The 13,330-nt window shown below is 46.9% G+C and overlaps 4 protein-coding genes across 4 annotated transcripts; 2 read left to right on the top strand and 2 right to left on the bottom strand.

Moving 5' to 3' along the window:
• Positions 1–1,025: 1,025 nt before the first annotated feature.
• N7489_007804 (uncharacterized protein) lies at positions 1,026–2,396 on the bottom strand (the record flags this gene model as incomplete). Its single annotated transcript, XM_056713554.1, has 3 exons — positions 1,026–1,195; positions 1,259–2,030; positions 2,106–2,396. The coding sequence occupies 3 exons, from the start codon at positions 2,394–2,396 to the stop codon at positions 1,026–1,028; spliced, it is 1,233 nt and encodes a 410-aa protein (XP_056567269.1).
• Positions 2,397–3,558: 1,162 nt separating this feature from the next.
• Positions 3,559–5,319, top strand: N7489_007803 (DUF3176 domain-containing protein; the record flags this gene model as incomplete). The annotated part of the gene is made up of 2 exons (XM_056713553.1): positions 3,559–4,168; positions 4,229–5,319. The coding sequence occupies 2 exons, from the start codon at positions 3,559–3,561 to the stop codon at positions 5,317–5,319; spliced, it is 1,701 nt and encodes a 566-aa protein (XP_056567268.1).
• A 4,796-nt stretch (positions 5,320–10,115) lies between these two features.
• Positions 10,116–10,832, top strand: N7489_007802 (hemolysin III family protein; the record flags this gene model as incomplete). The annotated part of the gene is made up of 1 exon (XM_056713552.1): positions 10,116–10,832. One exon carries the CDS (start codon positions 10,116–10,118, stop codon positions 10,830–10,832), a length of 717 nt encoding a protein of 238 aa, XP_056567267.1.
• A 599-nt stretch (positions 10,833–11,431) lies between these two features.
• On the bottom strand, positions 11,432–12,188 carry N7489_007801 (uncharacterized protein; the record flags this gene model as incomplete). Its single annotated transcript, XM_056713551.1, has 2 exons — positions 11,432–11,791; positions 12,165–12,188. 2 exons carry the CDS (start codon positions 12,186–12,188, stop codon positions 11,432–11,434), a joined length of 384 nt encoding a protein of 127 aa, XP_056567266.1.
• Positions 12,189–13,330: the final 1,142 nt, after the last annotated feature.

Below are 13,330 nucleotides of genomic sequence, written 5' to 3'. Positions count from 1 at the left end.
GGGGATGGGCGGGTATAAATAGGATATTAAACGGGATACGGCAAACCTTGGGAGCTTCTGTAGTGGTGTCACGATCTGGATCTGATCTAGTATCACATGCTAGATCACATGTCAGATCTGTTATGATTAGTTTGCCTTCCTTGATTTGTTTGCTACTTTATTTGTTTGCCTCGCTTAAGCGAGAAGAGACAGGGTTTGCACCGTTTGCACTAGATCTTGGTTTGACTAGCTTTCTCAGGTCGCTCGCCAGATCTCTTGCTTTCTTTCTCTCTTTCTTCCTTGTCTTTAGTATCTTGAATTGAAGCACTCTCTTGCTTTGCTATCATGCTTTACTTGTAGATCTGGCTCGTCACAAGTGGGACCCCAACAGACCGTTGTTCGGGCCCAACTCTATTTTTATTTGGCATAAAGCCAATCTCCATCTTGGCAAGGACAGATCGTCTCATTCCACCAATAGTACTAGCGAAAGATCTACTTTGTGATCGATCTAAACGTGCATTAAACGAGTCCCAGTATTTCAACGCTTTCGTGAAGTTGATGTCATGACTACCACTAAGATAGGCCAGAATACAACACATATTGGGCTAGAGTAAGTGTTTGGTATACGAAGTATGCTGCTCGCTTCTGTACAAGGTCTCGATGACAGGGCGGGGTCATTAAAATATAGTTGTGTCCATTTGTGAATAAGAAACATGGAAAGTATATAACATTTTCGTATTCAGCGAGTGTTTGTAGGACCTAAGTCCGACAGAGAAGTCCTATGCTTAACCAGATAACCTCTGACTAAGAATTGTCGAAGTGGTATATTAATTTTAACACAGGCATTGATATCTTAACAGAAGCATGTAGATCCAGACGCCACTATGGTGCCATTTAGTGAGAAGAGCATAGTGTTTATACAATCCCTATGGCCTCCAAATGTTTGCAGACAGGCGCCCTGCCAAGTTCGACTGCCTCAAAGATCCAGCCGCGTTCAATTGAAAGTATATAGGGCCAAAGATCACAACGTGTGTAGCATGATTTGTTTAGCTACTAGCAACGTCGGTCACCTTTCCACTTGCACCATGCTCCTTCATTTCGGCTTGCGGGTCGGAACTGAGTGTAGCTTGATCTTCCTGCAAAGCTTTCGGAGAGAAGTAAACACTAATAGTCTGATTCCAGCGATTCCATCTCTTGGACTTCCGTTGGACCAAGTCTGTAACAAAATGGACATGTCAGCTTGACCAAATACCACCAACAAGTATGAAGAGCTCCTCACCATTCAGAATATAGATCAATTCGACCACTATTGGCGCCCAAATTGTCAAGGAAGCAATCTGCCCGAACCCCCACTGATCATCCTCAAATTGGTCTCTCACCAAACTTCGCAGATGCCTTCGTTGTCGCCACATCATCGTTAGGCCGACCACCATACCCGCTGTCAAGAGTCCAATCAACAAGACCCAAAACGCCATCAATAACCTAAACAGCGACTTGTGTAACTTGTCTGCTTGGAATTTCTCCTTAAGAGACTGTAGCCAGAACGCGATCGTACCCGCGACGGTAAAGATAGCAACAGCCCATGATGGATACGGGACGGGGTTGATCACACTATAATCCGTTGAGCTGTGTGCGCAGCCATCAGAGGCAAGTCTCCAGTTCGCCCTGCTGTCGCTGCCCAGGTGGCTCAGGCCCAGGGCAACGACCACGAGGACGAACACTATACAATAGAGCAACACTCGCGCCGCCCAGCGCGACATTGGTTGCGCGACTACCATGCAGAAGAAGGTCACGAGGATGCTGTTGACTTGCAGGAATGCCATGGCCTGCATCTCGGCCACCTCAAAGGTGGATGGGTTCTGTGACAGGTTTGCGAGTGTAGCTATGGCCGAGGAACCGACAAAGAAGCCATTTGAGGAGAAGAAGTTCGTTTGAATGTCTTTCAAATCTCGGATGAAGCTGCTCGCTGGCGCTAATGCGAGATAGAGTATACGATAAACAGGGCCAACGAGAATAGTGAGTCCGGTTTGTATGCTATATGCATACATCATCTGGATTAGAAGAAACAACCAATCAGCTACGACATTTATGGAGAAAATGGAGAACGTTTGTTTTCCCAAACTTACGCCGATCCCGGAAAGATCAGGGTTTCCCACGCCGTATGTGAGAAGACATAGATTCTGGCAGTTCTGGACCTCCAAAGTGATGTTTAGACCGTTCTTCTTGGTGTAATCGAAGAAATCGTTCATTGTATTAAAGTCACATTTTCTTCCATTTTCTGCAACAGGCGTTCCTGTGGGTGTAGCTGTTGTTGCGCTTGAGACACTGGATGGAATTATTATTCCCTGTGGAAGTGCTGTAGCACCCTGTAAAAGTAACAGGGCGCATGCCACGAGGTAGTGCAGAAGGAGTCGCATGGTCGTTTCTGGATGTCTAGGGAACTCTCCAGTGAGAACGAACCTCAAAAGTGACTTTATTAAGAGGACTTCATCATTCCAAATATGGGCACGCTTACTGTTGAAATTCTCAACTCAACTGTCAGCAAAAGCGGCTTAAAATCCCACATTTTTGCCAAGGACCCTGGGACACAGATTTAGAGCAAAACAAAGAAGGCTGAGTCGACTTAATGAGTGAACCAGTTCCGTTCGTTAGTGTTGGTGGGCTTGGCACGATTACCTGACCCTTATCGAAACTCCAAAGGGCGTCAGCACCGTTTAGCCATCCTCCAGGGTCTAGCCCGAATTAGGCTAGTAGCGACGCAAGAAGATTGGAACGGAATAGTGTAATTGGGATTTTATCCAATGAGAAGATCAGGGTGGAGCTTGGACAACGGCCCGGCCCATCTAGCGTCTCGCGTCGCAGAGACACCTCGTATATCCCTGCACAACGCCGATTCTGGTTTAATTAGCTTATATTAACCCTTGCAGTAATGCAGGTCTGATTGCGACTCAGCCAGCCACTTTCTCGTACACATCCTCCAGAGGCTGCGCATGACCTTGACCCCAACCCATGCCTATCAAGGGAATGTGAATGTGCCGTTGTTAATCAAAAATATCGGGGTCCAAGGCCTCATATCACCCCGGAGAGGCCGTTTTGGCCCCATTCAACGGTAAACCTGCCATCGCTGAGACGTTGATCTAGCGACGCCAACTCTAGCGTTGTGGGGGCTAGATAGGGGAATACGAGGACCGAAAGGGATCTGATTCCCAACTCTTCTTCACGGCCTGTAATGTCAGCCCGAATTGCTTACCACCAATTGGAGGTAACCTGGATACGAGGAGCCCATTTCCTGGTGCTTTGATGTCTCCCTTTTCAAGTACGAAGAAATAAATCCAAGTACTCCGCAGGTCCCACCAGACTGACAATGTGCGACAGTTCCGATGGCCCAGAAACCCTTTACAATCTTAAGGCCAATTTTAGTCAAACCAAAACAAACCTGTCAAAGCCAGAAGTTAGGCACAGATCAACCTAGCAACCCTTCGGCGACATTCCGCGGTTGATCGCGTTTTCTCATCTTCATGTTGACCGCATCGCTCGAAAGCCATCCCAATCACATATCCATAGCCACAGGCTGTCACCATGACCGGATTTAACAGTACCCCGAAAACTCACTCATATAAACCTGCTCAGGTTTCTGACGTAGGCTCCGAGCCACAAACTGCGACCACTGAATATAAGCGCCATCCAGTGTACTCCCCCCAAGAATGGCTTTTGGAATCGATTAGTTCGATTCTGGCCCTGGGTCTCCTCCTTGCAATTGCCATTATCTTCTGGTATATGGACAACAAGCCTCTCTCTGCCTGGCGTGCCGGGGTCTCTCTCAACGCGACAGTTTCCATTCTGACCACTGCATGCACCACAGCGTTGATGTACGGGGTTAGCACATTCATTGGACAGTCTAAATGGCTTCACTTCAAGAACGGGCCTCGCAAGCTTGCTGACTTTGAAACATTTGACGAAGCGAGTCGCGGTGTTTGGGGCTCTATTCTGCTGCTTACCACCGTCAAGTGGAATATAGCCACCATCGGCGCATTCATCACGATCTTGCGACTTGCTTTCTCGCCGTTTGCACAACAGGTGATTCTGATATATCAGAGAGACATCGTATCTCCTTCCGACACCGCCACCTTAGGATATGCGCACAATTACACCATCCACAAACAAGTTAACCTCGCCAACTCTCGTATTGGTAAGTATAAAAACCCCCAACAGCAGAAACAGCAAGTGCAGCTAACATGATTCTAACTAGAGAGCATCCCGCAGGATCCCGATATGCAGTCTGCAATCTACCAGGGCCTATATGGCATCAACACCACAGAACCTTTTAACTGCCCCGGGACATGCAGCTGGGCCGGACCGTACATATCACTTGGGTTCGATACCCAGTGCAGGAATGTCACCCAGGAAACATTGCAAACGGCCACCTGCGAGGAGGCTGGTAACGGTGGCTTCGAGCGATGCAACATGACAACACCGGGTGGGATTGACGTTGCAAGCCGCTTTGCGTTTACCGATTCGTCGACAGCATATTACATGAATGCATCTTCATTGATGGCTTTCGAACCTTCAACCCCTGGATTGCCACATACCTTTCCCGAAATCGTGCGATTTGCAGTCTATAGATCGAGCCCAGACTATAATTTTCAAATGCGCAACATCAACATCACAGAGTGCTCTCTCTTCCTCGCGGTCTACGAATACAGAAATGCCAATGCCAGTGGTAGTGATTTCTCCTTTGAGAGCATGAAGGTCGATTTCGGTGTGAAGAATCCCTGGACGTACTCGGACAACAGAAGCGACAAATATCAGCGCATATACATCAACGAGACAACAACAAGTGGTGGTATCCAAATTCCTGCGCTTGAAATGAGCTATAAAAGTCTGGAAGCGCTGGGAAATTTCTACCAGTCCACAACAATGGCTACCGAGTGGGTCGAAGGGAACTATGTCAATACGAACCTTGGTGTTGCCGCTACTCTATCTGGTGACGTTGACCTTGGCGACCGTTTCAACCAAATGGCGACTGCCATGACAACCTATCTGCGGTATGGCCCAAATACGCAGTCTGCACATGGAGAGGTGATTCGGAGCGAGCAATTTGTTCACATCCGCTGGGGCTATTTTGTTGTTCCGATTGTGACTGAGGGGTTCGCGGTCTTGTTCGCCATCTTGAGTATCTTTAGCAATCGCCGGAGCCGCCGTGTTCCCGTTTGGAAGTCCTCAACACTCGCTGTGCTGGCTTGTCAGCATGATGACAGGCTTGGGCTCCTGCAAACTACGGACAAAGATATTTACGAGATTGGGGACGAGGCCAAGAAGGCTGAGGTACGGCTGCCATAGTGTCATGCTTGAGGTAGCGTAGATGAGCTATGAGAAGGGTATTTATGATAGACAACCTAGCTAAATAATATAGTTTGTTTAGAGACTAACCCATAAACACTGAAGCTATTCAACAGTTCTCCAATTCCTGAAAACACTGGTCATGTCCGTCCCAAAAGTATCAGTCACTTATATTACAGAATGATCAAGTCTAGTACTATTGACATACACTCATACATGCAATGTGTGCAGGGTATGCGTTTGTCTCTGTGCAGACTGAACATTTGCCTAGTTTCTCTCGTTTGTCATTCCAGAAGCTTCATATACCGCTTCCTTTCCATAGATGCCTCATCACCTCTCTTATTCACGATCTTTCCCTCCATCTCTCTACTTTCGTAGCCTCAACAAGTACACCTAAGGGATATGGCCCACCCTATATATGGAGCACTCACCCTTCTAATATCCCATTCTCTCCCTCATATAATCTGATACATATATACGCGTTGGATGCCTAAGGTCACCACAATGACAGAACCACCTGCAGTCAGATAGCTAGGTAATTTTCTCTCTCTCTCTTTTCCTTCCTGTCTTCTTATCTCACTCAGCAAGGGCTTCGCTCAGAATGCACCACTGTCTTTCCTTGCTTAGCCTTTCCATTAGGTTATGGTCCCTTTGCTCGACATCCCCGAGCAAGTTTTATCATTGAGACCCAGCAGCTGGGGTTGCCCTGGTGTCGCTACCCCCGGCACCCCACACACCGAGACCTCCGCAGCCTCGGAGAAAGCACGTCCTCTCGCGCACGATCGCGCATTTTATTAACATTTTCGGCCTGCCGGCCGCCTCACATGCAGATTGGGATGATAGCAAATCAACGGAAGGCTCTGTCTGGTATCTCGCCGGATCGCCAGTGATGTGGTCTACGAAAAAAAAAAAAAAAAAAAAAAAAAAAGAACAGACTATCACTGCCAATTCGACAACTGTTGCAGAATGGTGCGCATTATATCAACCTTGCAGAGACGCTGTGTGGTTAAACAAGATTGCAAGCTCCTTCCAACTGCCTGAATATCGCCCGACAGGTAGAAAGGATCCTAATCGAGAGGGAATTCAAAATTGTTAGGCCTCACGGTATAGGAGGATTTGGGTTCCAATTCGGAAAATTTCTTGCTCCAGTCCACTTCAATCACACTGATGTCGTCGCCGTCATCCTACGGGATGGAATCACCCTCACGACACTACAAAATATCGCCGGCCCCCAACCGCAAAGTGGACCAAATGGGATGTTGCTTATGGATCGTCCGCAAGATATCTCCGAGGCGGACTGGGCCGAAGCGACCACAAAGGAGTACACGAGGACGACGCACCTGAACCTACGCACCCCTACAGACGGCACTCATCTTACGACTCTCCGCTCAAAGATACCAAGCCATGAGTTCTCCGCGAAAACCTCGTCCGCGGAGACCTCGTCCGCGTCCCAACAGACACCAAAGCGGAAGGCTATCACATCCAACACAGACTCAGCACGTAAGAGGGCTCCGACCACAGTTGGATCTACCCGGAGCTACGAAGCCAATTGTCATTTTGACCGATAATATCAATACACAGCTTCTCATGGGAAAACGTTCATGCAAGAACAGCACGAGGTGGCTAGACATGCGATGGTTCTTCATCGAAGACGCCATTTTTCGAGACAAGATTAACCTGCTACGTGTTGACACCAAACACAATGTGGCAGATGGCTTTACGAAAGCACCTGAGAAGGACGGACACGAAGAATTCGTACATATGCTAGGTCTTTAGTGATCTCCATACAATTTATCAATGGAGAAAGGAGATTACAATACGCAGAAAAGGCAGTAAGAAAACTGCATGAATAAAAAAAAGAGAGAGACAGAGAGAGAGAGAGAGAGAGAAAAGAGGTTTTTGTATGAAGAGTCGGAATGCCAGGTGGGGGTATCGAGCATGTCAGTCCTGAGGGGTGTTGGAGATGTCACGTGACGAATCACGTGACACCCCATCTCCCAGGACTTCCTCATGTAGTGTAGATAGCTTCCTTTCTCTTCTTCTTTCCTCTCCAGAGTCCATCCATTATTTTCCTCTGAGTTTTATATTTTCATCTGCGTAGCCCGTTTTTGTTCCATCAGAATCGACGATAAATCGATCGTGATCTCAGGCTTTACTACCGCCCTAGTCAAGCAGATTGTCGCCGATCTTACTCGGCCTATACTAATTATTTCCACCGGCTTTGAAGTCTTCAATGGTAATAGGTAAGCTCGCTTTTACCGACCCTCGAATCCGGCTAACCAGGGCACTTCACTGAAAACCATTGGCAGACACTAAATCTCCGAGAACAAGGCAAACGTGGCTTGATTATGATACCTATAGCCTTCTAAGCCATTCTGATGATGTTGAAATATGCTATGCATTGAATGGACTACATTTGTATTGTAGACGCTAGCAACCTCTGGGTTCACAGAGCCTTACATCTAGGGATTGTGGATCACAAACCATCGCAAATATGAAATGGGTATCTTTCTACTACTTGGTCTCTCCTATCCCTTATACACTGCTGTGAATTTCGTAAATTGTTCTAGAAGAGCCCATGGAGTCATGATTCGGAAGGATCTTTATGATTGTCGGTCAAGCAGCTTCAGTGACACAGTTCAAACAACACCCTTGCAGCTATTTGTCTCCCGTCTCCGATCATTTGGTCCTTTCTCTTGGAACAATTGCAGCAGGAAACACAAGCGCCACAGTCTGCATGGACGGCTTTCTTATCCAGTTCGCAGGTGCAACATTTGATCGCGTCCAGAGGAACGGCTATGTCGGATAAAGAAGTCATGGCGGTGACAGAGACTAGTTATACAAGTATTAGTTGTGAGGCCACCGATCTGCAATAGAGGGCACGTGTACTGTACTTGAAAGGATTCTGGAAATGGGGTTGTGCGCTCGAGTGAAGCGGTTCAGAGAAGCAGTTTAGGAATATGTTTGGCAGGCAGGATTTGAGAATCCGAGCCTAATAGAGACCGTTGCTGCAGTAGGCTTTCAGTCCGACGTATGTTATGCTGGAAAAGAAAATTACGAGGTAGAGTAGGTGGTCTGTCGACGAGGTATTATAGGAATCAAAACCACGAGAGAGAAATCCAAGTGGTAATCGTTACTTTCACTCTCACTTCAGAAATGTGTGCGCGAGCATTGGAATGCTCGGAATAAGTACATGAGGGACTAATGGCCGTCTAGATTTCTCCATATACCTCCGCAACCTCACTTTACAAGATATATATTGGTCAAGGCGATTTCGAGAACGACTGTAGGAAGTTGGGCGTTGTATCTTCTGGCCTTTACCTTTCATCTAAACCGGGCTTGGTTGTTCAAGGTCTACCGTTCAAAATTCATGCAATTGACACTCCCTTGCGGCCTATCTATTTCCCCCGATGTAGATACTGTCGAGGTATTTCTGAGTCAGCCTTTGGGTGTCCCATCAAAACTGAAGTAGTGTCTCGCTCATAACGAACGTTTGTCCTTAAAGAAAAGCTCGCTGATAATTCCCAGAAACCAATTTTCCACGTAGCGAGGGACCCCTTCCTATATAAATGGATATTGTTGAGGCTAATAAGAGAGAGATAGATGAAGAAGACGTGAGGTGATGATGAAACTATGGAAAGAAGCTGGTATATAAGCTAGCGATATATAACAAACAGACCGAGCTAGACAAAGGCTCAAAGAGCTCAGTCTGCACACAGAGAGACAAACGCATACCCTGCATGCATTGCATGCATGCATGTATGTCAACCGATATGGTGATCTAGATCTAGAGCCAAGGGCGTGTAGACATGGACCTAAGACCTTTTCTTTGATACCTAGGTAATAGCACATTTTGAGCCTTTTGTTACCAGCTGCCCGGGTGGCCTAGTAGTATGATTCTTCTTCTTCTTCTTTTTTTTGGCTTCTTCATTTTGTATTTTATCTCTCTTCCTTTTCCGAATGTAATCTCTTGCAGCTACGTGTTACTAGAGGGAGGAAATGAGAAAGAAACTCTTATAATCAAACTGGTAAAGCAGAGGCCTTTTGCAGATGTCTGCATTGGCAAGCAAGCTGTTGAATGCCTGAGGCATCACTATGTGATAGAACCTACTAGTTTGATAGTTCTCTCTCTCCCCCCTTTTCTTCTCCATCTTGGCCTAGGAATGGACTTTGGCTCTTAGTAGCTTGGTCCCTAAATTCGTGGTATATTTTGTACTGTTGATACGAGGTGATGAAGGAAGGTCAGGGTTTGTAGCCTCAGGGGTTAAGCAGGAGATCAGGAGTGACGCTCTTATTGGCTGAGGTCAAAATTTGATATATGGAGTTCTTTCCGTTTATATTTCTCGCTGCTTTAAGAAATTTACGTAGAAGCATTTAACCGACCGAAAGGACCATGTCTTTAACGATATTCAGAATGATTGTGTGATGCGCACGAAAAGAGGGCGCTTAGGCATGTGATAGGAAAAATATGACGGCCGAGATCACTCACTTCAAGCGCTCAAAACATTCTGGTAAATCCTCCATTACACGGTGCCTGCAGCATTTGAGACTATTATATGTGCTCCTGGAAGACTGCAATGATAACCAGACGCTCGACACCCCCACTCGAAGACACCCAGTTGTTGAGTGAGGGCTCGCCAGCCACCCCCAAGTCAGACAACCAGTCGTACTGGCCAACTATTGGAAGCAAAGACCAGATACCAGGATGGCTACGTGACAATGACTATATTTTGGAAGGCCATCCGATGCCCACATTTTCTTACAAACGATCTTTACGGCTGTGGCGCTGTCTACACATGGAAACAATGAACATTTGGACCCATGTTCTGGGCTCGATAGCTTTTATTACCGTTGCTTTGACCCTGAATTGTTTCATCTCGGTCTCAAAAGACTTCAATTTCACTCGCGGCGATGTATTTGCTTTCGGATCTTTCTTGGCCTCGGCAACCATCTGCTTTGGCCTCAGCGCTGGATTTCACACCCTAAGAAGTCACTCTTACAACATCCACCATCTCTGGGGCAAAATGGATATTCTTGGCATCTGTTTTCTCGCCCTAGGAGCTGGTACCTCCATAACATATTACGCATTTTATTGCAGACCCTTCTTCCAGCGGATGTACTGGGGCCTCAATCTCTTCTCGGCAGTTGGCGCTGCCATCACTTTGTTTGACACCGGCGGTGGAGGCAACAAGATGAGGACTTTACGAGGAGGGGTTTTCTCCTTGCTAGCTATCTCCGCCATGCTGCCTATTTTCCAAAGTGTGATTGAGTTGGGCTGGACGCGTGCGAGTAATGAAATTGGGGCTGGGTGGTATCTCGCAGAGGCACTCTCCCTCTTAACCGGAGTGAGCGTTTTTGTCTGTCGGTTCCCAGAGAGACTGAGCCCGGGCACCTTTGACATTTGGGGTCATTCGCATCAGCTTTGGCATATGTTTGCTGTGCTCGGCAGCGCTTTCCATGTCGTTGCTTTGCTTGTTGCATACGATTATCGCCGAATGCACGAAATCTGTTGAGTTGCCTCACAGTGCAATCTATCTGGACTACTGTGAGTTTATCCAGAGCTGCCAGCATAGTATGCTTTCCAAGTCGGAAGGTTCCGAGCTCGGCTTTGATATACATGTGATAGACCAGACCAGACCGAATCATAGCATATATAACAAACAGGTCTTAGACTATGCAAGTAGGTCTTAACCTATGGAGGGAGACGAAGAAAGACAGGACTTTGGTCCGGCCCAAGGTGGTTCAGGACGTAGATAGTCAGCCCCCCGCAAGGGCAAAGGTGAGACTAGCCTTTCCCATCCCATGTGCCCCCAAGAACAGATAGCCGCGTCGGTAGGGGATTCCGTGGTTGGAAGGCGGGTATTCATTGATATCTTGGAGCCACTCGTCTTTTCCTTTATCGGATATTACCGCGAATATGGCTCATGATGGTCGCGTGTTGAAGTTCGACCAACGCGAGGCGGCTTTTGAGCTGTAGATAGACCGGTAAACCGTGTGTCATAACCGTGGTTTTGTCCGGGTTATACGACTGCACCTCCTGAAGAAGACCGTGCAAGCAATCAACACAAGCGCCAATACATTGCAGCTGAATGTAGCCGCGGTCCTTCATCCGTTATATGCTGATCTTGGACGCGATGTGATGGAATAAGATTCGCTTGCCATGATGTTGAAAGAGGTACGTGTGCGTGTCTTGGAATGGCTGAAGGCTGATGGGAGGCTGGTTCACGATATATCGATAGTTGACAAATTTTGTGTCTTGGGTTTCCGCGCCTTTCACCGAGTTGAGTGCATCATCTTCGTCTGCCCAGGGGATCTTTGACTTGCTGGTGGCAAGCAGGGAACAAAATCTTGGGCTGGGAGGTCGATGATCCATCATCCATCGCAGGAGGTGGTGATAGAGGGGGCCATCCTCATCGATACGGACTGTGATGGCGAAGCGACCGAGGAAATGCTCTGTCGAAGACGTGCTTGGCTGAAGACGACATATAATGCAGGAACCTTAGTGTCCAGGCGGGGAGAAGATCTGGATTTATCAGCTTCATCACATCAAATCCAGTGACGTCTCGGATACTTCCAATCGAATGGGAGGATTGATCCCAAGGCCGCCTGCAAATTTCCGACTGACATTAAATTATGGCACGTCTCTTTTCTGTTATGACAGGGATCCATCTAATTGATTCCCCGTTTGTCAGACGTCACATGCTTGCTAGCTAGTATCCATGGATATTAGCTAGTGTCTTGCAGATAGATAATTAACCTTCTTCTTCTCTCTCCTTCTAGCCTTTGCTACGAGATCATTTTCCTCCAGCAAAAAAGAAACTACAGTGATTAGCCGCTATACATACCTGAGAGCGGAGAATGGCCGACATGACCACTAAAACATATGACAGAAAGTGCGGGACATCAATTCCAAGGTTTCAATAGTGCGGAATAAATAATCATAGCTCTGTATAAGGAAGGCACGGAGTACTCCATATGATGTCGAGGATTATAATGAGATCCCAAGGTTTGATTAAAAGATCTTGTTTGTTTTGAACTGCGCTTTAATGAGATTCGGTGCCCCTTGCAGCTCTCAGGCGACTTCAAAAACAAAAGGGGGACTGTACTGTGCATACCCGTACCTAGATAGTTTCACCATTCGGGAATTTCCAACTTCTACTACGTACGGGACGCAGTATATGAGCTCAGTAATTCACGTCTTTGTCATCGGAATGAATAAATATTGAAATTGAAGAATCTTCCAAGGCTAAATAAAGAGCGCAGTTGTCTCCATACCTACCTAGGTACTTAGGTATGGAGGTAACTTCCAAGGCTGATGCATTTTTACTGTGGTACGTGCATATTGGGGCTAAACTTAGACGGGCAACACTAACCATAAAAGGAAGTACAGGCTCTCAGTTTCCAAGGTTCAACCTTAGAAGGTCCACTCTATACAATCTCTATCATATACCTAGGTAAACAATTAATTACTGCAGAGGTCTAGAGAATATGGAGTAGATATTTGTATTTAGCTTAGAGCTGCGTCAGCCCATGTTCATTCTATCAACTTTTTTGTTGCAATGAGCACGTGAACGACTGATTATGAAAGTGACAGTGGCTGCATTCTGGAACTATTAGAAGGCGAGGTTCCGCAATCTGCCGCAATAGCGCGCCAGCCACCTCCACGTTCATGCAGTGATCATGACCAATTTTGCCTATATTTAGAGTCTCAATTTGGGTTTTGACGGTACTCGACGCCGTGTGCTTTACTGAGACCTCGCCATGACCTACCCCGCCCGAATTTTTGGGCCCGGTCTGAAAAATCGAGGTCGTGATGGGGTCTAGGTCTCGTACAAGGTCACTTTACTGGGGTTTTACTGGTCCTCACTTTATCCTACTGTGGCTGATTTTTATTAAGGCAACTAGGCAAAGAAGTTCGGAATGCCGTCTAATCGAAAGTAAGTGGTAGCCTCAAATGCCTCATAATGGAGTCGAGCAATCAAATGTTCCATTTACTTATTCTTAGTCACAA

This window comes from Penicillium chrysogenum (genome assembly GCF_028827035.1).
Source record: "Penicillium chrysogenum strain IBT 35668 chromosome Unknown utg000004l_segment0_segment0, whole genome shotgun sequence".
Classification (NCBI taxonomy): Eukaryota; Fungi; Ascomycota; class Eurotiomycetes; order Eurotiales; family Aspergillaceae; genus Penicillium; species Penicillium chrysogenum.
Note: the sequence above shows the minus strand (reverse complement) of the source record. Positions and strands in the feature narration are given on the sequence as shown.